At 43.3% G+C, this 27,436-nt stretch overlaps 1 protein-coding gene across 5 annotated transcripts; it reads left to right on the top strand.

Annotated features, from left to right (window-relative positions):
* The first annotated feature begins 785 nt into the window (after positions 1–785).
* Positions 786–26,311, top strand: LOC117255430 (calmodulin-regulated spectrin-associated protein 3-like). 5 transcript variants are annotated; one of them, XM_033624342.2, is made up of 20 exons: positions 786–920; positions 1,061–1,312; positions 8,016–8,293; positions 8,495–8,635; positions 13,862–13,948; positions 14,114–14,149; positions 14,669–14,716; positions 15,788–15,926; positions 16,200–16,339; positions 17,460–17,553; positions 17,650–17,701; positions 17,997–18,058; positions 18,144–18,174; positions 18,451–20,785; positions 20,883–21,004; positions 21,111–21,397; positions 21,483–21,582; positions 22,163–22,275; positions 22,387–22,505; positions 24,307–26,311. In XM_033624342.2, the coding sequence occupies exons 2-20, from the start codon at positions 1,177–1,179 to the stop codon at positions 24,634–24,636; spliced, it is 4,650 nt and encodes a 1,549-aa protein (XP_033480233.2). In that variant the 5' UTR covers positions 786–920; positions 1,061–1,176; the 3' UTR covers positions 24,637–26,311. The 5 variants fall into 5 exon arrangements, with proteins under 5 accessions (XP_033480233.2, XP_033480229.2, XP_033480230.2 ...); XM_033624338.2 differs by having other exon boundaries at positions 18,349–20,785; XM_033624339.2 differs by lacking the exon at positions 14,114–14,149 and having other exon boundaries at positions 18,349–20,785.
* The last annotated feature ends 1,125 nt before the right edge of the window (positions 26,312–27,436 follow it).

The raw sequence follows: 27,436 nt of genomic DNA, 5'->3' as shown, positions 1-27,436 counted from the left end.
AACCTCTTGGAAGTTCTGTAAAAACGGTAAGCACAAATGGTTGTAAAGTTCCCTCGTAGGCAAATTTGTGGGTCCAATGGAAAAGCAAATGATACAAGTTTTGTCATGACCTCACTAAAATCGTGTCAAAATGGTGGCGGTGGTTTGTATATGACCAGGTGCAATGCAGAAACGAGCCCTCCTCTATACCGCATCTAAAACATCTGTCTGATGACTCAGGTTTATATTTATGCAATCTCTGTGGTGTAATAGAAAGTTAAGGTTGGGCATTTTGATAAGTGTGTCAATGGGAGTGACTGGCATCACTGTCATTTTTGTCACTTTGGTGTTGGCTTCATTTTTCAGGCCCAGAGGTTGCTGCTTGACAGAAAACCATATGCATTAAAAGAGGAGCCACCATTTTGGATGTATAGTTTATGGTAAACTATACTATGAGCCTTCATGAGCTCACTACAAGTTTACATACTTCAATAACTTCCTATGATATCACATGGGGATTTTACTCATCCAGTCCTAGGAACACCTTGTAGTGGATCAAATGCACAGAAATGAACCAGAATTTAGTTTCTGTTTCATTTCTGTCATTTTCTGCGCTTTGCAATACAAATACAACATTTCTACTGGTTAACTGGAAGGCTGGGGTTAAAGTCTGTGCCTTGCTTAATGGCACCTCCATGTGGAAGAAGGGGACACTGTCACTGACACGTACGCTGTGATTCCTGTGGAAGTAGACATCTGCAATCTGCGCTCTCGGGCAAAAACTGCGATGCTGTTTTTCTCCAGAGCATCTGTTAGGAATATTACTGCTGCTCGCATGTGCTGACAATATGAAACCTTTGAGTTATTTTTCTGTGACATCTCCACTGGCCAAGTTGTGACGTTCACGGGGGCGTGGAGCCGCGTCGATATCTTATTGTGAGGTATGTTATTCTCCATATATCTGATTTCTGATTCATGTATGTGATAACATTGGGCCTCATGTTTCTATTTTCAGCCGCACTGCTTAACTTTAAGTCGCCTTGTTGTCATTCTCATGTTTCAGTGTGTGTCTGCATCACAGGGTCCTCCCCCCTCTCTCCTCCTCCTCCTCCTCCTCCTCCATCCCTCCTCCTCACATTTTCCCGGTGCGGTCCTCCTCCTGCTGCCTCCGTGTGCTCCGTGCGGCGCAGCGCGGCCATGGTGGACTCTCCCAGCGCGATGAAGAAGACCTTCTCGGTGCCGGAGATCAAACCGCTGGACAAGTACGACTTCAGCCGGGCGAAGATCTGCGCCAGCGTCCGGTGGCTGCTGTCGAAATCGTACGGCTCTGCAGGTACAGGCTCCCGTCTTTCACTGCTCTCATCACTGAGGCGCTGCTTGGGTGGGGCGCTTAATAATTTATCCAGCTATATATGGAGCCGGAGTCAGACTTGTCGTTTTATTTCGAAGGGAACCTCCAGCATCCATCTGCCCAACATCCATCCTCATCATCCACCGCTGCACTGGTGATCAGCCTAGTTAACCTGCGCGTCCCTCCCTCGCTCCCGGGCTGTGCAGATTTAGCTCCGCATGTAGGTTACCAGAATACTGAAGCATTTTTTTTAACCAATTATTGACGTGAATATGAGGCTTGTCAGGAGGAATCTCCTCAGTGGTGCGTGATGCATGAAGGTACTGGAGGCTGTCATCGCTGCAGTGCAACAAAGCCTTTTGTCAGGCTCCATCAGGCCCGTGGAGGGGCTCACCATCCTCAGTGTAACCTGCAGAGATAAACATAGATAGAACCATAAAGCCTATAGCACTATAATTGAATAAATCGACTGGGAAAAGATGCATAGATATGTGTTGGCTGGCTGCAAATGGGTCAGGCCTGCATAATATTTGTGTCAGTGTTACGCACGCACGCTGTGTTATAGCGCGTGGCAGTATAGTGAAGGTGACATAGTGGGTTTCAAGACAATGGAGTGGTTTTGATTGAAGCTGCTGCACATGTGTCCACAAATGCATGCATTTAAAAATAAGTGCTATTCATATATCCCTTGAGAAATATGCTAGAAATGGAAAAGCATATTTGCACCTCATGTTTATTTTGAGTGGCCCAAAAATACAGTAGGTGCACCAGTGTAACACCTGCAAAGTCCAGTGTAATCCAATGTACTACCACTGAGACAAATAAATCCTTTATAAGGCTTGTAGTGTTCAAGTTTTGTTGCATTGGATGACATCATACTGTAGGGGGCTCCTTTTAATTGGTGCAATTGATTACTTTCAGCTATGACTATCCGTAACATGTCAAAAATATGTAAATAGAAATTGATAAATTAGAAAAAGCACATAATTATTTCCAAGAGCCAAAGTTAAGTCTTCGAATTGATGTTTTTTGTTGGATCAACGCTCAAAAATCCAAAGATATATTAATTTACACTGATGTTTAACAGAGAATATCTGGCAGTTGTGTTTAGTAACTAACATTAATAATCAAAATTCAGTCATCTTATTGTTCCAGTGCTGATTCTGTTATTTCACACAAGCTTCAGTGCGAATGACACACTCCAGTCAATGCACCCTGTACGTGGGTTCAGCCTCTGCTGACTAACACCGTGATGTCACACTGTAGGCTCATACTGCAACAGTAAAGTTGCACAGTTTCTCTTTATGTGATGATCCATGTTTTTGTTTCAGTGCTGCAGTAATGGCTTTGGACAGAATTTCATGTTACATTTGTGTCCGGTCAGTCAGTGAGACAGGAGGAGAGATGAGCTGAAACCTCTCAGCAGGGGAGGCTATTGTTGTCTGTCAACTGGAAAATGCCCAACGGGTGCCTCATAGAATTTTAATGGAAGCCCTTAAGAAAATAGCGCTAATAAAGGCACACGTGGGATTCATACACAATCCGGATTCAGCTGAGATTCATTCTACCTGATGCTGTCGGAGAATGACTGCTCTAAAACAATTGTCAGAGACATTTCCTCCATGTTTTGTTGGTATTTTTTGTACCAGGCTGTGAATGTTTATCTCTGCTGTAGATTTGGGCATTTGATATGAGTGTCTGTAGGGACTGACTGGCCTCAAGTAGCCATGCAGAGAATTGCAATTTTTGAGAACATGTTAGATTTTTCGAAGTCATTTATTAATTAACATAAAGAGAATTAATGATCTCTGTGTCTTTTTTTGGTCTTGACAAATAGGCATTTAGACAACATGAGATAAAACATACAAGATGCTGATCTTCTTTACTATATATGAGAGTAAACTCAATATCTGAGCTTTTACAGATGGTCTGATAAAACAAGGAATCAGAGGACTTCAACTTGGCCTCTGGAAAATTCTAACGAGCATGTTTAAAGGAGTCTTTCACTGCTGAAAAACTAGGTAGTGTATGCAGTAGAAAGACACAGATACTTTAGAAATTGGTGCTGCATGAGCAGAGAAACCAGAGGATAACAGCTGTGGCATTCACTCTTGTTCAAAAGGTAGAACACCTACAACTACCAGAATGCACTGCGCCACACCAGACCAGTAAACGCCCCTGCTAGTGAGTGACTCAATGCAAGTTGGGCTGTTTTTCTTGAGGAAACAATATGGCAGATGACTGACAACAAACTATCTTGAATTACAGTTAAAGGCGCTGTATATAAGAATGTGACCAAAACAGTTACTGCACTCAAATTCAAAATACTGCCGCGAGTCGTGTCCGCCCGACTCTGGCTTCTCTGCTGTTAATGCTGCTGCCGGGATACAGCGGAGGAGGACCCGGCTGCTAATGCTATGTACCGAGACACTGCTAATGCTGCTTGCCGTGCTGCTAACGTTTGTTTCTCAAAAAAATCAGTCGGGTCGATGACCCACCTGCACATGGGCTACAATGTATGATCGAAAATGAATAACAGTTGAAAGTATTTGAAATGTCCATCCCCGTCTAGCTATGATGCTAGTTAGCCAACTTTGGCTAAAGCTTACCTGTCGAGGAGAAGAGTAGCCACTTCGACATCCGATTTCAGATTCTTCTCCGCTTTCAACTGTCTCCACCGTTCAAAAGCATCTCCTATAGACCTCGAGTTTTGTCTTGGCGTTTTTGTGAATCATAACGAGGTTGTTTGGGTTTAGTCGCACCGTCAGCCATTGTAGCTCAGTCGTAACTACTGGCAACCCGGATGCTGAAACTCTACTGACTGCGTGACTGGTAGACGGCGGTGGGTGGCGCAACAGGCCAAAACACAAATTCAAAACATAAACATGACTTTCAGACTGTAAAAAAAAAAATGTTTAAATGTGAATATTCTGGCTGTACTATTGTTGTCGGTGAGATCAGTATGTTATAAGAACATTATTCCTTAGTCTCTGTGACATATTAGGAGGATTTTACGACTATTTGCTTTAGATTTCTTACATATAGCTCCTTTAACAGTAACTTAAAATGTGTTTCTGAAAACATTTTAGGAGAGAAATAGGCAACGCAGTAACAGAATCTTGGCTCATGTTTGATCAGTAGCCTGCTACTTAGTTTTACTGTTTGACCTAAGTGTTTTTCAGCCTCCATTTTTATAATACAGGACACAGTATGGCACCCACTTTCATTTTACAGCCAAACAGTGCACTAAAATGTGTTTTGGGTGCTTTCCCTCTCAATTTGCGTCTATACTCTTTCTGTCCATGGTGGCGGACGTACGAAAATGTGCTCTGTGGTTTGAGCTACAGCCTAGAGCCGGTGAGAATCCACTGGATGAAGCGAAATCCATAGGATTAGAGCCCAGAGATGAGCAGGTTGATCTGAGCGCTGATAACACGGAGGGAAGTTTACCACAGTTCATTCACACATACTGTCCATGTTGTTATTATGATACAAAGCTGGTTGAAAATCAGCAGCCCCTCATGAGTTTGTATACGTGTGATGACACTGGAGGGGAGATTTGAATTATCTTGTCAATAACTTATATATTTTTGGTGATGTCTGTCTGATCATACCCAAACAGTCCATACAATGTTAGTGTTGTGCAGTGTTCGCTGCCTGTTTCTGTTTTTCCTCTGACTGAATCAAGTTAAATGGGTTAGCTGGTTCCTACTCTGCAGTCCAGTCTCATCGCCTCTGCTGTGATCAGGACAGAATGGCTACTTTCCATTTCCACCATTCCCATGGTGATGGCAGTCCTATTTCCTCCCAGTGCTGCAGAGTGTGAAAGGCGGAGGGTTTAACCCCAAACAGTGTGTGTCACACTGCAGTGGAGTGTGCACTTTAACTGTTGTTTATGTAGTGACACACATAGAGGCTCCTATTCAAATTCACTGTGGCTATGCAGTAATTTCTCTCCTCCTCCTGATGGGAAGAAGGAGTTGCAGTTACATAAAGATTACAGAGGGAAAGAGGAGCAGTTGTAGCCTCATTACGAGTCATAGTTAGATGTAAGGACAGATGAAGGAGAAGAGAGGAATTGGTAAAGGCTTTGAGGGAAGGAGGATTGACTGTTGTAGTAAATCGAAGCGATGTAGACTCTGATATTCATTTAAGGAGTCCGCTCCAATCTTCAGGATTATCCCGACTCCCTGTACAGCCTTCCAGAGATGGAATATGGGTCAGCCAGGGAAGTGTGTGTTTTTGTATCCACAGTGTGTATGTGTCTATGAAATAACCCACTCATACTGGTCTGAGCTTCTGGCTGTGCAAACCATAGATCACTTGGCATGCACACACACACACACACACTTGTCTGGGGGACCTAGCTGAGCTGTTCATGCAGATGATGACATTATCTTGTCCTGCAGGCTCCCTGCAGTCAGACGCTGTCATTTACCGTCATCGCATCTCCATAGTGGGAAAACTTCTTTGCTTTTATTTTATCCAGTAGTTATTTGGTTTGCTCTTCCAGAACTGATAATATAGTGGAGCCGCAGTCTCCTGGCAGCCGCCTGTGTGACCATTGTAAGGCTTTCCACAGGGGACAATGAGTGGACAAAGCAATTAGAGTAGAACAAAGCAGGGAAGCTGACTCATTTTTCCCCATCTCTTATATCTGCAGGAAGGCAAGAAATATCTTACTTCTGCACCATAAACTTTATGGTTTTGTTTCTCCTCACATGCAGCGCAGAGAACATCTTTTTGTAGATGAATGGGTCCCTCTACTCTCTTGATAATTATCTCCGCTTGTAGAGTGGACTCTTTCAACTTCCGCCACCCACTAAAATATTAATTCTGAGCTCCTTTGAGTTCATAAGCACGGTTGATGCTTTCCTTCTGTCAGCTCTGAGAGGCTGCACAGAAGTACTTTGAGCTGAAATGTTAACTGCTGTTGATGATGTAACGTTTGTCATGTTCGCCATCTTAGCTCAGCGTCTTACTGTGCAAACACTTGCTTCTTAGCACCAAACACAACGTACAGGTGATGGGAATGTCTAACTTTTGCAGATGTTTGATAAACTGTTGGACAGACTGACATTTTGACCAGATGATGGCACTAGGTGAAAAGTCAGAGGATCACCATAGTCATTAGGATTCATCCTCTGGGAACCATAAATGTTTGTACTAATTTTATGCAAACGCAAATCCATTGGGAAGATGTCGAAATATTTCAGCTTCAAAACTTTGAGCTGCAGATAGCGAAACAGTAAAAGCCAGAGGATCACAGGAGTTAACGCATCCAAAAGTTGTCATGGTTTCACTTACATCCAAAAATGGCAACTTTCTGATGGCACTAGAGGAAAGGTCAGGGGATCACCAAAGTACTTAGGATTCATCCTCTGGGAACCATAAATGTCTGCACCTTTTTTGTGTGGGCACCCATCAGCAGGGTAGTGCTGGGCGATAGAACGACCATGTAACATATAAGGAATATTTTCAAGCAAGGTATAAATTTAGACAACACGGTTTACATCGATATAGGGTCAAGTTGTGTTACATAACGCGTACCAGTGTGCATCTCTCCTCTCTTACACTCCACACAGCTCCGCCCCACTCACTCACTCACAAGTTCTCCAGCAACACTCAGAGAGACACAGAGCTGCTCCTCTGTTTAATCTGTTTGTTAATTAGTCTACAGTGGGACATCTGTCTTTATGCTGCACATAAATCAGTCTGTGCGAAGAATGAAATTACTGCAGCACAGGTGCAATCCAGCGCTGCGCTGCTAGTCTGTGTGTGAGGTGGATCACAGTGCATTGCCATTCTTCTTGGCAGTTGTAGTCTAATGTGTGACATTGAAACACCTGTTTATTCATTTAAAAGGCCAACAGATGGAAAATGACTTCGTAACTCCCTTCACAAAGATTTTTATTTATTTTAAACTACAATGGATTTGGGCCTACTTTTATAGTCATATTATAGTTTTGTGTCCTGTGCTGCAAACCTTTAAACCTCTGTAGCTCCACTGCTATGTGCAAACATGTTAATGTAGAGCCCTGCTTTTTATTTTACATGATTTTTCATGTACATGTTGTGCAGCTGTATATTTTCAAACAGGGGAATAAAATCCCTGTCTTTGTATTTTACTGCTTCTATAAAAGTGCTTGTGACATCTCAAATGTGGCTTCGACTTGCAACTGAAAACATGTCGCCCATTTTGTAGAAAATACCAAGATATATATCTTGTATCGCCTGTAAATACCAAAATATAAATTTTTGTCCATATCGCCCCGCCCCACAAGACAGTCTTAAAATATTTCAGAAAATAAGCAGAAACTTTGACCTGTAGATGGTGCAAGAGCAAAAGTCAGAGGATCACAAAGGTGTTAATCCTCTGTGCACCAGGTATATTTCTCTTATGTTTTATGACAATCCATCCAAATGTTGTTGTGGTTTCACAGAAATTAGAAATTGAAAAGTCAACCTGCTGGTGGTGCTAGAGTAAAGGTCAAGGGATCAGCAAGGTCAGTAAGATTAATCCTCAGGGGAATATGAATGTCAGTGCAATTTTCATGGCAATCTATGTGATAGTTGTTTAGATAGTCTGGACTAAAGTGGTGGACTTACCGACAAACCGACATTTCCATCCGTAGAGTCACGTGGCTACAAAGCTCAATGAGACTCTCCTCTCTCCTTTTTTTAGAAAATGTCCCTGTGGAGTTGCGGGAGCCGCTGTACAAGGACCAGTATGACCAAGAGCACCTCAAGCCAGCCGTCTCCAAGCTGCTACTCTCCCCGGAGATCTACTGCAGAGCCCAGGCCCTGCTGGCACAGGCGCAGGGGGTCTCTCAGCCAGCGTCACAGGGGTCCCCGGCGGACAACTCGGCCCTGCTTCAGTTCCTCATTAAGAAAGGTTTCGCTCCAAAGGTCCAGGATGCAGACGTCACAGAGGAGGACCTCAGCTCCACCCCTATCAAGACGGTGGGTGTATTGGCGTGATGTGTTTGCGTGTAGCTGTTTGAGTGTATCAAGGTGTGTGTGGTCCTTTGTTGTAAATGTTTATCTCTAAAGTATAACATACTATGAATATTAAAGTACTGATTTTATTGGTTAAATGTGTCATTGTATGTCCAGAGACAGTCCGGTCAGGTGGTTAAATTGTCCCTCTTGTGATTGGTGCAGAAAGCCCACCTCGCCCTGATTGATGCCCTGATGACGCTGGTTGCTAAAGACACGGTGGGCAGGGTGAAGATGGCGGTGGAGGCGGAGCAGATGGGTGTCGGGGCTCCGTGGGAGAACGCTCTGCTCTTCTGGGTCAACAGGGTGAGATCACAAATTCGGTTAAATATTTGATTAGAGGACAGGTCACTGTTTTTCACTCAAGACCTATTTAAGATGTGGTTTACCATCACTGGCAGCGTCAGCAGTGAGAACCACTCTGCTGCAGCTTCTCTTTTGGATTGTTTGAGCCTTTAAAAAACTGTAAGGAATCTCTTTTTAGGAAGCTGAAGTTCTCAAAACAATTTAGAGATGTATTTAAATTCTACAAAAACATGATTTCTGTCTGACTTTATTATGAAAAGCTTTCAGTTTCTGGTGTGGATGTACCCAGAGAAATAGTCAATAAAATCTGATAGCAACCGATGTTTGTTTGTTACCCCCTTTTCATCACCAGACCACCATTGGTACAGGTGTCTGTCTGTCTTTTTAGCTTTTTGAGAAGTAGATATTTTTCTTTCTTTTTTTTTAAGACCTAAGCAATTTCCTTATTGGACCATTAAAAAAAAGCCAAATGAAAAACTGCAGCAGTATCGTGAGTTTCCAAAAAACTGTTGGTATATGCATATTGGCAGTATGTTCTCAGGTTGTCTGTCTGTCCCGTTCTCATGAGTGCAGTATCTTAAGACCAGACTTGAGGGAGTTTCTTCAACTTTGGCACAAACATCCACCTGGACTCAGCAATGAACTGTTTTGATTTTGGTGGTCAAATGTCAAGGTCACTGTGACCTTATCTGTCTTATTCTCCTGATATCTCAATAAGGCCTTGAGGGGAATTTCCTCAAATATGGCACAAACATCTTCTTGGACGCAGGGATAAACAAATTAAACTTTGGAGAAGGAGGTAGTGTGTGCTGATTGACCGTCTTTATATGACACTCAAGAAAAAACGCAGTTGCTCTTGAAGTAAAGGGTCACCACAAGAATACTTGTGGGGGCGTGTCACTTTCAAAATGTCCTCTCATTGTTATCCATTGCTGTCACCCACCTGTGCTCAGTTTTTAATAAGATTGGGTGACAACCCCCACCAAGCATATACATTTTTTTTGCTTGACTCCTGTCCATCCAGGGTCAAAACTGGTCAGTGTTTTAATGTAAGCAGCCATGTTTTTTGAATAAAGGCTTTTTAGCTTAATTTAAATGCATCTGTCCCTGCTACACGCTTGAGTGCCTGAAGTTAATTTTTTCTTCCCATAAACAAATTAGAATTTGGTAGTCAAAGGTCGATGGTCAAGGTCACTATGACCTCACAAAACATGCTTTTGGCATAACTCAAGAATTGTATGCTAAGCAGGACACAATTTCACACAAATGTCTAATAGGATGACATGATGAGATTTTATATCCAGAGGGTCAAAGGTCAACTTCACTGTGACATCATGATGTTCTGCAGAAACTCTTTTCTGGCCTTTATTTAACGTCATAACTCAGGAACAGAAGGGGAGACATTTGTTCACGTACTGAATTGGTGACACTAATCTTGGGTGTCCATCTTAAAACTGTGCCAATTGTATAGATCATCTGTGCTGCCGGGATGAAGAGATGTGTGTGAAGCATCCATGTTTTAGAATATGTAGCTTCTTGGCAGCAGCATCCATATTTGAAGCATTGTCAGCTGTCACGCCTACGTATGAGTCTAGACAGACATGGATATAAATTGCAACTGCAACTTGACTGTTTGCGGAGGCGTACAGCCATGAGGAGGTAATAGTAGTTTTTATTTCATTTACACAGGATGTACTTGCCTCTGTGTCATTATTTGACTCTGACAATGATGGGGTTTTAAGTTGAAGTGCTTTGGTTTTTATATATCATGTCATTTCAGTAAAGGCTGCTTAAGGTTTTTGGACTTTATGTTCATGTTTATTTCGGTCATTCAACAAAAAGTACAACGTAGCACAACGTAGTATCTCTTATAATTTTAACCGAAAAAGGTGTAGGCTGAAGCTATAAGCTTATGACGCCTACCCTTCTCACCTAGATACAACTAGCAGAAAAAATATCTTTTGTGATGATTCACAAAATATATTTTTATCAAAGTAGAGCGCCTTAAAGGGTAATTTCTGTATTTTTCAATCTGAACCCTATGAACCAATGTTTTTGTGACTAAGGGTGCTTTCACACCTGCCCTGTTTGGTTCAGTTCAGTCGAATTCGAGTTTGTTTGCCCCCTTAGCGCGGTTCATTTGGGCAGGTGTGAACACAGCAATTGCACTCGGGTGCACACCAAAACAACCGGACCGAGACCCTCTTGAAGAGGTGTGTGGTGAGAGTGTGTTCTGACCTTGATCCGAACCAACTGCAGTCACATGACACATGAGCATGTTACAGTCCTGGAGGATTATTAATGTGCACCTCCTCCTGTACTGCCTTAATATGCACATTCAGCACATCCAATGCATCAAAACATTGTTTTCTAGTTGGAGCTGCGCCTTGTTTTCAAACTGTATGTGAACAATGCAATGCAAGTGTCCCCTCTGGGGACAATAAAGTCTAAGTCAATATCATTCTCGGAACCCATTGGCTGCATCGGCATCTGACTTCCAGCAGATGGCGATACAGCCTCTGGGGGCAGGCCCCTGATTTTTTGGCATTCCGGTTTGATTTGGGCAGAGGAGGCGAATTTCTGTTTCCGACTTCCATTTATATATTTAAGTAAATATGCTGAACCATTGCGATGGATTCAGAGTTTGCAGTGACGCCCATTATGTTCCGCCTTGTTAGTTCACCGCACGGACCATTTAACCTGGCAACAACTGCAGCCGGCTCAAACATGATTGGTCAATATCATGCGGACTACAAACAGACTACAACCAGAAACCAGGGCTCTTCCGCTCTTCTTCCGGAGACAAGATCTCCGGGGTTTGCCTACAAACTCTACATTCACTGAATGTAGAGTCTGTATATAGAGACTAAGTCAATATAGTCTATGATGAGCAGCACTAAAATCAACCCACGTAGTTGTCCCTCCATTGTGACATTAGAAAGTGTCACATTTATCTTGGGTACTCTTCTTAAACAGAAACAGCCCTGAAATTGCTAGTGCCAAACTCGCCAGACTCCATTTAAATAAACAGTAATTTAGCAAATATAGAGCCAGCATATTTTACCATCTAACTGGGTGAATTAAGGGTTTATTTCAACCAAACCAGAGTTGGTAATTGTTAAAACAGTGGAAAGACAAACCAAGATGATTTGTAAGTTTTATTTTGTTTCTGTCCACTTTGAATAAAGTGTGCTTTACAATGATGAAATTGCTGTTTATTTAAATGGAGTCTGGTGGGTTTGGCTATAGCAACTTTGGGGCTGTTTCTGGTTAAATAAAAAGGACCTTACTCTCTAAACTCTGTAGGGATCTTTTCTCTAAGTTGTTAGACACTAAGAATAGTAATCTCAGTCTGCCAGTGGGAAAACCAAGCACTTTTAGTGGACGTAAATTGATGGTGTGCATCTGACCCGTTTCTCTACCAATACTGAACCAACTTTAAAAATGGTTGTCTCCATGAGTCACTTAGACACAGAATATGTGAAAATAGGGTTTTGGTTGAAAAATATCAAAGTTACCCTTTAATTATATACACTGAACAAAAATATAAATGCAACACTTTTGTTTTTGCTCCCATTTTTCATGAGCTGAACTCAAAGATCTAAAACATTTTCTGTACACACAAAAGACCATTTCTCACAAATATTGTTCACGAATCTGTCTAAATCTGTGTTAGTGAGCACTTCTCCTTTGCCAAGATAATCCATCCCACCTCACAGGTGTGGCATATCAAGATGCTGATTGGACAGCATGAATATTGCACAGGTGTGCCTTAGGCTGGCCACAATAAAAGGCCACTCTGAAATGTGCAGTTTTGCTTTATTGGGGGGGTCTGGGGGGGGTCAGAAAACCAGTCAGTATCTGGTGTGACCACCATTTGCCTCACGCAGTGCAACACATTCACATAGAGTTGATCAGGTTGTTGATTGTGGCCTGTGGAATGTTGGTCCACTCCTCTTCAATGGCTGTGCGAAGTTGCTGGATATTGGCAGGAACTGGAACACGCTGTCGTGTACGCCGATCCAGAGCATCCCAAACATACTCAATGGGTGACATGTCCGGTGAGTATGCTGGCCATGCAAGAACTGGGATGTTTTCAGCTTCCAGGAATTGTGTACAGATCCTTGCAACATGGGGCCGTGCATTATCATGCTGCAACATGAGGTGATGGTCGTGGATGAATGGCACAACAATGGGCCTCAGGATCTCGTCACGGTATCTCTGTGCATTCAAAATGCCATCAATAAAATGCACCTGTGTTCCTTGTCCATAACATACGCCTGCCCCTACCATAACCCCACCGCCACCATGGGCCACTCGATCCACAACGTTGACGTCAGCAAACCGCTCACCCACACGACGCCACACACGCTGTCTGCCATCTGCCCTGAACAGTGAAAATTGGGATTCATCCGTGAAGAGAACATCTCTCCAACGTGCCAGACGCCATCGAATGTGAGCATTTGCCCACTCAAGTCGGTTACGATGACGAACTGCAGTCAGGTTGAGACCCCGATGAGGACGACGAGCATGCAGATGAGCTTCCCTGACACGGTTTCTGACAGTTTGTTCAGAAATTCTTTGGTTATGCAAACCGATTGTTGCAGCAGCTGTCCGGGTGGCTGGTCTCAGACGGTCTTGGAGGTGAACATGCTGGATGTGGAGGTCCTGGGCTGGTGTGGTTACACGTGGTCTGCGGTTGTGAGGCCGGTTGGATGTACTGCCAAATTGTCTGAAATGCTTTTGGAGACGGCTAATGGTAGAGAAATGAACATTCAATTCACGGGCAACAGCTCTGGTGGACATTCCTGCAGTCAGCATGCCAATTGCACGCTCCCTCAAAACTTGCGACATCTGTGGCATTGTGCTGTGTGATAAAACTGCACATTTCAGAGTGGCCTTTTATTGTGGCCAGCCTAAGGCACACCTGTGCAATGATCATGCTGTCTAATCAGCATCTTGATATGCCACACCTGTGAGGTGGGATGGATTATCTCGGCAAAGGAGAAGTGCTCACTAACACAGATTTAGACAGATTTGTGAACAATATCTGAGGGAAATGGTCTTTTGTGTGTATAGAAAATGTTTTAGATCTTTGAGTTCAGCTCATGAAAAATGGGAGCAAAAACAAAAGTGTTGCGTTTATATTTTTGTTCAGTGTATTTAATATTTTGGTTTTTGTCTCTTGTGGACAACATAGTGAACTTATCCTTTAACTTCCTATAGCTGAACCAGAAGTTGAGAGAAGTCACAGAAGACGAAGACCCCACCAAGTCACAGACATGCACAGACCTGCAGTCTGCTCAGGAAAATGTAATAAAAACAACCTCACACACACACATGCATGATGTTTTGCTATGAAGCAGCTGTCTCTCATACTTTAGCTGTGTTGCTGAAGCTTCTAACATCGACCTTGCTCTGCTTCTTTGTTCTCTCCCTCCTGATTTTGTCTCTGTCGCGCCTTGCTCTCTCTGGCAGTGTCAATCCAACCGTTGGTACTGGAAACTAGTCCCCGTAAGTGTACTCTTCTCCTGTCTATCTTCCTCTCTGAGTCCGTCCATCTGCTATGGCTGACATTATTGTGCCCGCCGGAGATGCCTCACATAACTCTTATCTGTCTCGTTATGAAAACTGCCTTAGTGTATGATGTCCTTTAAATATCTGCTGACCTTTTTTCAACTGACTGAGCAGAAATGTCCTGTAAATGCTTATTATGATTAACAGATGATGTTTTGGAGACTGGGGTGTTTATGACTTTGTTACATTCAGTCATCAGTTTCATCTCAAACTGCCCCAGAATATCAAGGCCGAGGGGGAGGAGATGGTGGAGAGGAGAGGGAAGTGACATTAGTCCTTCACTGATTAGTAAACAACCTCTGCGCCACCTTTATTTGTCCCCTTCCTCTCCTCCTCCTCCTGTCGCTCCTCTCTCCCTGAGCAGTGCCATGTGACTTTGTGGTGTGGCGGTTCCCATGATGATCGGCCCCCTTGTCATTTATGCTTGTTTCCCTCTCTCTGCCATCCCTCATCCAGCATGCTATCGCTTTTTGTTTGAAGGAGTCGGGGAATAAGCCGCCAGTGGTAACGTATAACACCTCGCTCTTTTTCTCACCCTCATCCTCCACGTCTCCCGTAGCAACGCACTCGACTGGACTGACAGACTTGACGAATCGCCACACCTCTTCCACGCTGTCAACCAATCAATGACTGACTGACTGACTGACTGACAGATTGCAAACTAATCACTATTCCAACCCCGAGGTTGGATGGATCAATAAAAACTCATTAGCTATTAGCAGTATTTATCCACATCTGTTCATGTTTTACTGCTTTTCTTTAAAGCGAGTGTTACAAAGCCATGTTATAGGAGGCATAATGAGACTGGGTGTTACCCTTTGCACCTGTGTCCTCCTCCAACAAGGCTGCGTAACATTCAGCAAGTTACAGCTGATGCACATGCAGCGTTTGTTTTGTGTTGGATTCTTTTGGGTGTATTTTTTATCTCTTGTTCAGTATAAGAGCTTTTCACTTTGCTAAAATTCACTTTATTCTAATCTGATTATGTATTTCTTATGTGATCAGAATTGATGGCTCACAGTGTCGTCAGTGCCTGTTCTGCTGCATGGACACCGGAGGACAAACAAACGTCCTCATTTTCACTTATAATCACTGACATTTTTCTACCCATGGTTTACTTTACATTAATTTTTTCTTTTCTTTTTGCAATGTAATTTTTAACCTATGCACTAGAACTTCTGGTTGGTGTGTGTGTGTGTGCAAATGTTACTTAATAGAGGCATCACTGGTCTTGCGCTTTGTTTCTGTGGGTTTTCTTCCCTGCAATTTTCCTGGAGTTTGGCTGCCTTCATAGTTTGACTTGATGTTTTGTTTATCGTCTAAAAAGAAGGACATTCCTGGCTGATTGTACATTTCTTTTGTCACCGTTCTAAATCTCTTAAACATAATGTTGACTGTTATTTTCATATCTGTAATTTTCTCTGTATCTGCTTTACAATCCTTCCTCTCTTTCCCCTCACTTGCCCATTTGCTGTTTCTGTTTCCTACGTGTCTTTGCGCAACTCTTCCTCTTTTTACCCTCTTCTCCCTCCTCATCCTTCTCCTCCTCCTCCCTCCCTCTCTTTTCTTCCCTAGATTCGCTATAGGAAGGACAAAGTGCAGTCCAAGCTGACGCCTACTTTCCCTCTGGTCTCTGCGGTCAAAGATCTGTCTAATGGCTGCGCTATAGCTGCTGTGTTGCACTACTACTGCCCCAGCTTGCTGCCCCTAGAGGGTACACATATGCACACACACACATGCATGCCTACACTGTACACATTTGATGATTAGATATTTATTTTTAGATAATGTATGCTGTGAGAGACTTAAAAGCTTAAATGATGTAGATCATTTCTCAGAACTTTTCTTATTATTACATCAGTACAGTCACTTGTCAAAGCTTTCTTACATTTAAGTAGCATGTGTTAGCGTTTGCTACCTTCAACAGACATGTGCATACACACACATTAAATACTATGTTCATGAACTGTTTCTCTGCTCCTTCCAGATGTGTGTCTGAAGGACACCATGTCAGTGGCCGACAGTCTGTACAACCTGCAGCTGATCAAAGAGTTTTGTGAGAGCAGTTTACAGAGCTGCTGTCCCCTCGCTGTGGAGGACCTGCTCTACGCTCCACCCGCCCTGCATGTAAGCATTACGACCTCTCACATTTATACTGTAGATGCATCAGTGCAGTTAAAGTGATGGACGAGAGGGTATGGATGGAAAATAAGGCATGCACACATGTGTTTAATGCAGTGCAAGCAGTATTTCAGCCTGGGTGTCTAAGTTACTCTTTAATGTTGCAGTAGGCAGTTTTCTGGAAAAGAATTTGAAAATACACCCTCCTCCTGCACCCTCCCCCTCTCTGCCAGATGAGCCAAGCATATGCACATGCTTCATAAAGTAATCCAAGGTTTCCCATAAATCTATTTATTTAATCTTATTTTATTAGAGAGCTGCATGCAACACAATCACTCAGCCCCTCCCTCACTGTTTATCAAAAACAAAGACAAGAATTAGCTGGCTAGCACACCCCCTGGTTCCCCCACCCCATTTTCCATCAGTGGCTGTTGCAGCACGAATGCAACCAGCCCAAACCCCAAAACCGGGGGTCACAGTGGGCTGAGTCTGACCTGTGTGATGGCAGCAACAGAAAGTTTGCAGATCCTATGGGAAGTCGCAACACTCTGCTGGCTGAAATAGCCACTCACCGAAGGTTTGTGCTTTAAAAGGCCCTTTGAGATGACATGACTGTCATTTCAGGCTCTAGCTCATGTCCGTTAAATAAACACTAACTTGAATTTGCCGCAGCTGTCAGACTTTGGTGGCTACAGATAGCAGATGGCTGAACTATTAGCAGCATTTTTTTTCCATCTTTGAAAAGCTTTGCAAATACTGACACATATTTAAATACTCTCTTTGTGATAAGTCAACTTCCTTTTTTTTGGGGGGGGGGGGATTGCTTTGTAGTGTAGGCAGTTGTTGCCAATGTCGGTCCTTACCTTACCTTACCTTACCTTACCTTACCTTACCTTATTGTGGCTTTTTTGCCCAATAATGCCATAGTAAAACTGCCTATTCCAGCTTTGTGGTGTTGTATCCATTTCCATGCAGCATCCCCTTGTTCTTTGGGATGATATCTTTCTGCTATTTTTGATCTGATACTGTCTGTGAAATTAAGTCACCAAGATTTTTGCTTATTTCTCCCTTTATAATCTTTCCACATGTGAGTCACCATGGTAACCTAATATGCTGTCTTCCTCAGCTGAACATTATGAGCTTCATAGCTGAGCTGCTGGAGTGGTTTGAGGTTAAGAAGCCTGATTTTGTCAAACCCATAGAACCCATCGACCTCACAGGTCTGTGCCTTGACCAGTTCTTTAATGAGAACATTTCTGTAACTTTGTTATAATGACCAATGGCGGTCAACCTCTGAAACTTGCTATGTCTTCCAGATGTATCAGGATTGCTAGACTGTACAAGTCCTGTCAGTGGGAACAGCAACAGGTACAAGCATCCACTCACACAAAGATGGTCAAGGGAGTAACATCAGGCATGACCTTACTCAGTCGGATTGTTGAATGTGTCCTAAACCAATGTAGACCTTAACGTCTTTATTTATTGGACAAAAAAAACAGATTAAAACTGAAATAAACCTAAGAAATATATCTAAATAGGACCTGGTTCAGGCTTAGAATCAAAGCTGTAACGCATGCTCACTGTTGTGTAATGTTACATTTTTCATTGGCTTTAATATAAGAGTTGTGAATGAACTGCGCTTTGTTGTATTTTTCTGTTTCAGTGGTTCTCCTTCCTTCATCTTCAAACAGCCCTTTGTGCCCATCAGCTCCCCTGTATCACCAGGTAAGAAACAGAAAGAAATGCACAAAATGTTTTATCTAACCAAGATGGACTTTTTGAGTTAATCTGTTTTTATCTGTCTTTCCAGAGCACAAAAGTTGGACAAAGAAGCAAATCAGGTAGTTACACTTCGAGGCTTCATGTAATTTCTATAGTAGATGTTGTGCTGCATTCATATTTTATCTTACGTTTTAAATCTTCTTACTTTGGCTTCCGTGGTCTCTGCTTTACCATTCATGTTGGCTCAACCCATCCATTTGTCCATTCCTCCATCACCATCCACCTCTCTGCAGTCGTCCCCTGTCCGCAGTGACTTTCAGCATCCCATTTGGGCTGGACAGTGATGTTGACATTGTCATGGGAAACCCAATAGATTCTGTCTTTCGCTCCGTCAGCAATGACAGCCTCACCACCGGCATCCCCGCAATGACTTCACCGGTGACATCAGCAGGGATGAATTGTGTCCCGTACAGCCCTCCAGAGGAACTCAGCCACCTGGTCAGCGCTTCTGCTCCATCGCAGCGCTCTTCGTGGGGGCCTTACGCACACACAACTCCACTGGGAGAGCTGCCGACCATCGAGGAGGCGCTACAGGTGGTTCATACCCCAGGCAGCAAAGATCGGAGGAAGGGAAGGACAGCAGAGAAAAGTGGAAGAGGAATGCTGGGAGGAAGGCAAGAGCCCAGGTTACGTCCAGAAGGAGCCCCTGCTGGTTTCTTCCTACACTCCCCTGAAGAGGATAATTCACAGCTCAGTAGCTCTGCTCCCTGTCGTTCTGGAGTCCTCCACCGGCCTGTTGGTGGAGAAGGGGGTGACAATGAAAGGCAAGGAAGGGGAGAGAGGAGGGAGAGATCAGGACGCACCTCTGATATGTCACGTGATGATGATTCTGTTCTACGAGATGGCAGCGTTGACTCCTCTGAAGCATCTGATGATACCCCTAGAAACGCCCCTGGTAATATTCGACCGGGTAATGGTCGCCAGGGAAACAACAGCACCAGCAACAGTCCACGCATGACAAGCTTTGCTGAGCGACGAGACAACAGAAAAAGACACCCCGCTGCTCCTGGGGAGGAGTCAGCTTCTGCTCCAACCCCAACAACCCCAGGAACTCCACATACACCCTCCACCCCAGCAGGGGCACCTGGCCGCCAGGACAGCCCAAGTCCCAGAGGCCCTGAACTGAGCTCTGACGCCTGGGAGTTGGGAGCTCGTCTGGAGGAAAAACGCAAAAGCATCGAAGCCCAAAAAAGACGTATTGAAGCCATCTTTGCCAAGCACAGGCAGAGGCTTGGAAAAACTGCTTTCCTTCAACTGAAAAGAGAGCAAGGAGAGGGAGGAGGGGAGGGCGTGGAAGAGGACAGTCTCACCCTGGAGGAGCGCCTCACTTGCATGGAGGAACAACTGAAACAGGAGGAGGAGAGGGAAGAGAAAGAAAAGGATGGAGAGAAGGAGAAAGAGAAGCCATCTGTCTCCAATCCTCCTCGGCTGGAGAAGCAGGTCACATTCTCTATTGACAGTAAAAAAGGGGAGGAGAAAGAAAAAGGAGGTGAAGCTGTTTTAGTGGAATGCAATGAAGTGGTGCAGAAACTGAGTGAAGCTCTACAGTCACTACAAAGGGACATGCAGAAACTTACAGAACAACAACAGCAGCTCATGGGCAACCAAAGACCTAGAAATACACCCAAAGCTGCTCCAAAATCAACAATTAGAGGTACCACCAAAACACCACCCAAAACTCCTCCTCACACCCCAACAAAGACACCACCAAGAACCCCAACGAAGACTTCTACGAGGAGTGCCAGTAAAGCTTGGGTGATTCCTGGTCCCAGTACCCCCGCTGCCTCCTCCCCATCACGGCGTTCCCACCCTGTTTCCTCTTCTACCTCCCCAAAGACTATCATCTCCTCCTCCTGCCCAGCTCCTCGCACTAAGATCCACTCCTCCTCCACTCCCCGCAGCCCCAAGCACCACCCACGGGCCCATCATCAGCCTCACCCAAGGCCTTCCGAACTCAAATTCCCCCCACTCAACCGTGTCTTGGCCCCAACCCAAAACGTGGACACCCTCCCCCACCTGCGGCGTGTGTCCCCCAGCAAGTGTCAGGTTCAGACCTCTTCTTCCTTCCGTATTGGTGGGCCTCGGACTCCTCAAGAGCCTCCTCAGCCTACCCAGCAACCACAGCCTGAGGAGAACACCTCGGACACAGGCTCCAGCGAGACACCAACTCAGTTCAGTCTGGAGCTTGAGCAGGAGGATGTGGAGGCTGTGGGAGGGCTGCCGCTCTTACCACAGCCCGGCCAAGACCGTCTGAGGGCTGGTGGTGGAAGCAGCTCTGGCGCTCCCTCTGAGTGCTCATTTGAGAGCGAGACTTTGTCCCTTTCTGCTGCATTCAGCGCAATAGGTGAAGGCGAGCGAGGTGGAGGTGCAGACAAGCGCAACAGCCTGATTGAGGTCTCGCTGTCATCTATTGGAGGGCCAGAGGGGGGCAGTGATGAACCAACTGATGAAGGGCAGGAGTTTTCCTCTGATTCTATGAGTGACCACACAGAATCTGCAGCGGAACCTGCTAGACAACTTGGTGCAGAGCCCCTAGACCCCATAGAGCAGCTGGATCTGGCCACAGGAGACGGCAGTTTGTCAGAACAGACAAAACAGACTGAAACTTTGGAACCATGTGGAGAGCAGAAAGAGCCTGGGACAAGAGGAGGAGTTGGATTTTTCTTTCAGGTAAGTGCTTGCAAAACAAAATGGAAGGGAAAATTTGGTGTGCATGCCCATAAAAATACTAATCCTATCTATCATAATTCTGTCTGCCATGTTTTAGGAGGAGGTACGTAGTGAGGAGGAGATGGCCCAGCGTAGAGCTTTGCTGTTGGAAAAACAGCAGAAGAGAACTGAGGAACTGAAGAAAAGGAGACAGTGGAATGAGCAAGAAAGAGAAAACAGGTAACACACAAACACATTTATAAATGCTGACAAAGTTCTCTGCATAGCTATATGTTTCTCAACTAAGTCAAAAATGTAAAAGTAACCTAAATCATCTTGGTTTCAGATCAGGGCCGTCAGACAAAAGAGTGGCATCTCCCTCCAAAACACCTCCCGCAGGCATGACCTCACCTTCCCTCACACCTCCCGCTACACCAGCACGCCGGGGAGATTTCACGCGAGGGGAGTACACACGGCGCAATCAACTCAGGATCATGGAGGACTTGGACAAAGTGCTTCGGCAGAAAACAGCTACTCAAGGAAAATCTTCCGCTAAGAAAACCCGCTCTCGTCCACGCAGCATGACCAGAGAAGAAACGCAACTGTCTCTGAGTCCAGCCAAAGGAACAATAGGTAAAATGAAAGTGAGAAGTCATCCACAAACTAATTAGTGTTTGCAGATGATTTCAAAACAGTTTTAATATTTTTGTTTCTCCAGGCTCTAAGTTGACCAAAGTCTACTCCAACTCCTCCCTTAACCTGACAGCCACGGATCAGCCAGGAAAAGGATGTGGTGACTCCACTAAGAAACCCCACAGGTACTCTGCTGCATTTAGTATGCATCTTTAGTCTTATTTCTACAGGTTTTAGCCACAATATATGGATGTATTGAGAGATGGCAGTGCTGGTTGGTCAGTCCTTTAAGCCCTATCATTTCATCCAGAGTGAAATATCTTGCGAACGATTGGATGGATTGCCATGAAATTTGGTGCAGAAATTCAAGGTCCCCCAAGGATACGCCAAAATCTGATCCCCAGAATTTTCGTTAGCATAAACAACATGTCAAAATTTAACCTTAAGTTCATGGCGGGGTACCTCTAAACGTAATGGCCAAATTACTCTGAAATAATGCTAGCATGTTAAATGTAATCATATTACAATACCATGCTTGATGCTTATAGATTTTACCAGTGCTACATGCAAAACATAAGCACATTGCAAGTGTATACATGCTAACATGCTAATATTAGCTGAAGCTTGAGGTAAATGAAGATAGTGCTAATGTGCTAGCATTAGTAAAATAGCATCATGGATCATTACAAGTTAAACTTACTGCTTGTTCAGATACAGATATGACCTGATGGCCTGTTGGTTCATTGTTTGACATTTCTCCAACAGCCGCCCTGACTCACCTGCAGGATGTGTGACACCAAGCAAACTGGCAAATCAGAACGGAGATAAAGACTGGGAGACTGGTTCCAATGGAACCTCTCCTGCCCCAGAATACACAGGTACAGTACTGCACACTGTCTTTCAGTTCTTCAGTATTGATTGAGTAGAGCTTACCAAAATGCTTGTAATTGTTGTAGTGTTGACAAGTGTGTCTGTGTTTGTATTTGCAGGGCCAAAGCTCTTCAAAGAACCAAGCTTCAAGTCCAACAAGTTCATCATTCACAACGCTCTCTCTCGCTGCTGCCTCGCTGGAAAGGTCAATGAGTCTCAGAAAAACAAGATAGTTGAGGTAAATGATTCATTTGACTTTACTATGAGCCACTTTCCTGCCACATTGCTAAAGTTTATGACATTAATCATTTAAATCTTGTTGTGAATGCTGCTTTAATTGGTACTTGCATTTTTAGGCACTAAACTAGGTTACTTGAATGCAACAGAGGAAGAAATACTCAGATCTTGTACTTCATTAAACAATACCACGATATAAATATAAGAGTTTTGTATTTAAAATCCTACTTAAAGTACAGCTACAGTTCACCCCCAAATCAAAGCTGAATATTTCCCCTCTTGCCTGTAGTGCTATTTATCAATCTAGATTGTTTTGGTGTGAGCTGCTGAGTTTTGGAGATATCTGCTGTAGAGATGTCTGCCTTCTCTACGATATAATGCAGCTAGCTGGCACTCAGCAGTGGTGCTCAAAGCGCCACAAAAACAGTAAATGCAACAGCAATGTCGTTTTCCAGATTTCATGACCCGGTTATTCAAGATAATCCACAGACTTTGTTGTGAGCAGTGTCATAGACAGTTTCCTCTCTACTACACTGCACCCACCAACTGTATCATTGCACAGAGGGACTATGCAGCTGCTCATGGCGGACAGGCTTGTGCTTGCGACAGTGCAAGATGCAAACATTAATGCCTTCCTCCTCAGCTGAGCTGTGATGTTAGCAGCTCAGTGAAGCTAGGTGAGCTAGCAGTAGACGCACGCTTCCTACTGTGTGGTGATGTGGTTGGCAGGTGTAGTTCAGTAGGAAGAAAATAGATCCTCATGAAATTGACCACAACAAGGTCTGTGGATTATTTTGAGTAGCCAGGTCATGATTTCTGGAAAGAGACATTGCTGTTGAACTTTTCAAATGTACTTTTTTGGCGCTTTGAGCAGCACAAGCTGAGTGCCATCTAGTCCCATTTTAATCATGAGAAGGCAGACATCTCTGCTGGTGATATCTCCAGCACTCTGCAACTCACACCAAAACAATCAAGACTGATAAATTGTGCTACAGGCAAGAGGAAAATATGTATTTTTGATTTGGTGGTGAACTGTCCCTTTAAGTAAAAGTACAGAATTATAATCAAGCAAAATGTAGAAGTAAAAGTATTCGTTAATACAGAAGCATCAGCAGCATTTCATGGTTGTAGCCGGTCAAGGTGGGGCTAGTCTTAACCACTTAATATACTGTTAGCTAGTTTAGTTGTGTGGTGTTGAACCTAGGGGTCCAGCCCCTCGAAAAGTACACAAGATAAACCTGAGGGGCTGTGACATGATTAATAGGAGAGGAAAGAAGAAAAACAAAGCTCTGATACACACATTTGTTTTCTGTCTTGAGATTTTTTTTTACTAAATATTTGCTTTGGGGGGAAATATTAGAGAATTTTACCTCTTTGGACCTCCAACATTAATCAAAAATTTTAAAGGGGAAAGTGTCTTTTTTTGGAACTGAAACGTGACAAATGGTTCTAACGTGACACTGCTGTTTTGCATTGGGTCACAAGCCATAAACACTGGGAACAGCTACTTCAGTCTCTCAACAGTGCAATGTGTTGTATGAACTTTGTACTTTATTATAAATGTGAAATCTCCGTCCAAAAAGTAGGCTAACTACAACTGTCAGATAAGTGTAGTGGAGTAAAATGTGTTATACTTCCCTTTTGAATTGTATTGGAGTATAAGTATAAAGTAGCTTTAAATGGAAATACAGAACTTGTGTATACTGCATGTAATTGGTCACTTTTCACCACTGCTTGCACATTTGAAGATCATACACTCACAATTTTTTTTTTGTCTTACTTCCAACGTCTTCCAACCTCAGGAGATGGAGAAGAGTCCCGCCAACCACTTCCTCATCCTCTTCCGTGATTCCAGCTGCCAGTTCAGGGGCGTCTACACCATGAACCCCGACTCCCAGGAGCTCGTTCGATTGGCTGGCGTGGGCCCGCGGACAATTGGCTCCACCCAGGTGGAGTCCATCTATAAATACAGTTCAGACAGGAAGCAATTTAGTGCCATCCCTTCTAAAACCATGGGCATGAGTGTGGACGCCTTCACCATCCCCGGCCATCTTTGGCACGGAGGAGGCGCGGCAGGAGGAGGAGGAAGCAGGAGAGCAAGCATTACTAAGAAGGCTGTCAGTTCCAAGTGAGGAACACAACCCATCACAGTGACAGATCATTAAAGTAAACACTGTAATCACACTGTTATTATAGTGAAAGCTGTAGTCAGATATGAAACAGTTATTTATATGCATACAGATGAGTTTTTAGCCATGTGTGTGCATACATACACCTTACCTCTCTTGCCCATGGATTTACTAGAAATACAAAATGTTAAAAAAACTTTTGTACTTCCCCTTAATGTGCATGGAAATGTTAGCGCCATTTTCTTTTCCTCGACAGAGAAGAGACACTCGTATCCAGAGTGTACAGAGAAAGGTTTTGTAAAATGTTCAGTTAATTGCACAAGGAAGAGGTACTTTTAAAAAGTCTCGTTACTTATACTTTCATTGTTTGAAGTACAAACTCAAAGATGACTTTTTTCTTTTAGAAGAATTATTAAATTGTTTATTGAAAAACACTGACTTTAATAAGACACACAATTACGGTCTCTTCCCTCCCTGAAGTCCTCAAGTAGAACACCAGTTTTATACATGAAGCCAAACAACAGAGAAAATGCCTTCTAGTGTCAGAGTGACTGGCGGGACTTTTATTTTGTACGACTTTAAAGTTAAATTCTACCAACAATTGTCGGTAGGAGGAGAAAAGCACATTGGGTTTGCAAAATGAAAGATAGCCATAACTGTATGATGCAGAGAGCAGAGCTGAACTCAAAGATATGTAAACGTGTCAGTGGTTTTCACGGATGATTACGACAGCATCGATGGTTGTTTACTGTGTGTGGTATAAGCTTATTTCAAAATAATATCACAACTGTGGTGATGGAACTATGTTAATAATGGGTATATGTATGAGCATCGGATGCCAATTAAACAACACTGAGTTAATAGCATACTGAGGATGATATGTGTCATGCCAAGCTTACATGTAGAAGTACCTGCATTGTTGCACTCTTGGTCAGGGATGGGTTTCGATAGCCGGTCCTATTTTTGGATCCGGTTCCAAGTTGGTGAAATGCCTGCATTTGTTAAGCTTTGTGCCCACCGAATCCTTTATCAAATATTTCATCCATGATTTCTCTCAGATAGCCTCTTTTGCCTCTTTTTGGCAACGCAGGCATCTGCAAAGAAAGAAAGACAAATATAAAAGAAGACCGACTGACTGTACATGGTGATCTGCCTTAACTAAAACGTTGTGTGATTAATGCGGTAATGACAAGTTGCTTCAATATTTATCTGCCGTCTATTGTGTTTAAGTAAGAACTTGTGGTGTTTTTGGTATCTTGGGAAGGATGCCTGCACTGCCCATCAGCCTACTGGTGTTACACTTCTGTGGCTTGTCAGATTGTGTGACTTGTGGCAAAGCAACAACAAATATGTATTGGGTAACATTAAGTGCATTGTGCATGTAGAGAAATTGGAGTTATAGATGATATTTGCTGAACGATAAAGTAGAACCAACCTTATTTCCACTGTGTTGTTTATACTTTAGCTTCTGTGACTTCTCTAGCTGCAGCACAGCCCCCACCTCCCTCCCTACATATCAAGATTCAATCACTGGATTTGGAACTGGTTTCAGTTTAATTAAAATGCTATCGAACCCCATCCCTACACTTTGAAGAGTGCAGACAATTAAATTGGTGTATTTCAAACCAGCATTCATGTATGAAATAACAAACTGGATTAAACTCCACTGATGAAACAGTTTCTCTCTTTCATTGTGTATTCCTTTTCTCTTTGTTCTCCTTGCTCCTTTTGTTCTTCACTTTTTCCTTTGGGGTTGAGAAATGAAGCAAATGTGCAAGTGCCAATATTTGCAGTTCCTCCAATGGCCACTAGATGCTGGCTCCAACAGCGAGTCAATCCCCATCAACACCCATGTATATATATGTAGATGTTTATCAGTCTGTGGTGGCAAGCGTGTTGTTTTATGCTGCAGTCTGCTGGGGAGGAAGCATCAGACACAAAGATGCAAGGCGGCTGGACAAAAGAGCTCAAAAGAGCTGGCTCTGTGATTGGAGTCAGGTTGGACACACTGGAGGAGGTGGTGGAGAGATGCACACTGAAGATGTTCGAGGCCATCATGAACAACCCAGATCATCCACTCCACAACACCTTGATGGACCAAAAAAACTGTGGTGGACGGCTCCTCTCTCTTCAATGCAGGACAGACAGATACAGAAGATCCTATATACCAACAGCCATTAGGCTTTATAATTCTTTGACATACAGTATAATAGATTAGCTGACAGATAATTGAATTTCCCCTTGGGGATGAATAAAGTTATTCTTATTATTATTCGTATTCTTATTCTTATGTTAAAATGTCGAACTTTACAATAGCCTGGTACAAAAAGACAGTTTTGGTCTTTATAGCTTCGCAGACCAATAGATGATGTTATTGTGCCTATGTCCATTCTTTTAATGTAGTTTATGGTTCTAGAATGTTTTATATTATTTTTTGTTACATAGTATATCCTTTTTTTTAACATCTTTAATATCTCTGCATACTGTACAATCATTTTTTTAATTTAAATTTTATGGCATGCTATACCATGACTATTTTGTTTTGACATTCCATACTATAACATTTTGTCATCATTTCGGACAACATGCTATACTATGACATTTTTACATGATTTTTGACGACATGCTATACTATGAGGTTTTTACATGATTTTTGACGACATGCTATACTATGAGGTTTTTTCCATGATTTTTGACAACATGATATACTATGACTTTTTTTCATGATTTCAGATGACATGCTATACTATGAAGTTTTTTCATGATTTTCAACGACATGATATACTATGACTTTTTTTCATGA

Source organism: Epinephelus lanceolatus, chromosome 3, assembly GCF_041903045.1.
Source record: "Epinephelus lanceolatus isolate andai-2023 chromosome 3, ASM4190304v1, whole genome shotgun sequence".
NCBI lineage: Eukaryota > Metazoa > Chordata > Actinopteri > Perciformes > Serranidae > Epinephelus > Epinephelus lanceolatus.
The sequence above is the reverse complement of the archived record's forward strand: the minus strand, read 5'-3'. Positions and strand labels throughout refer to the sequence as shown.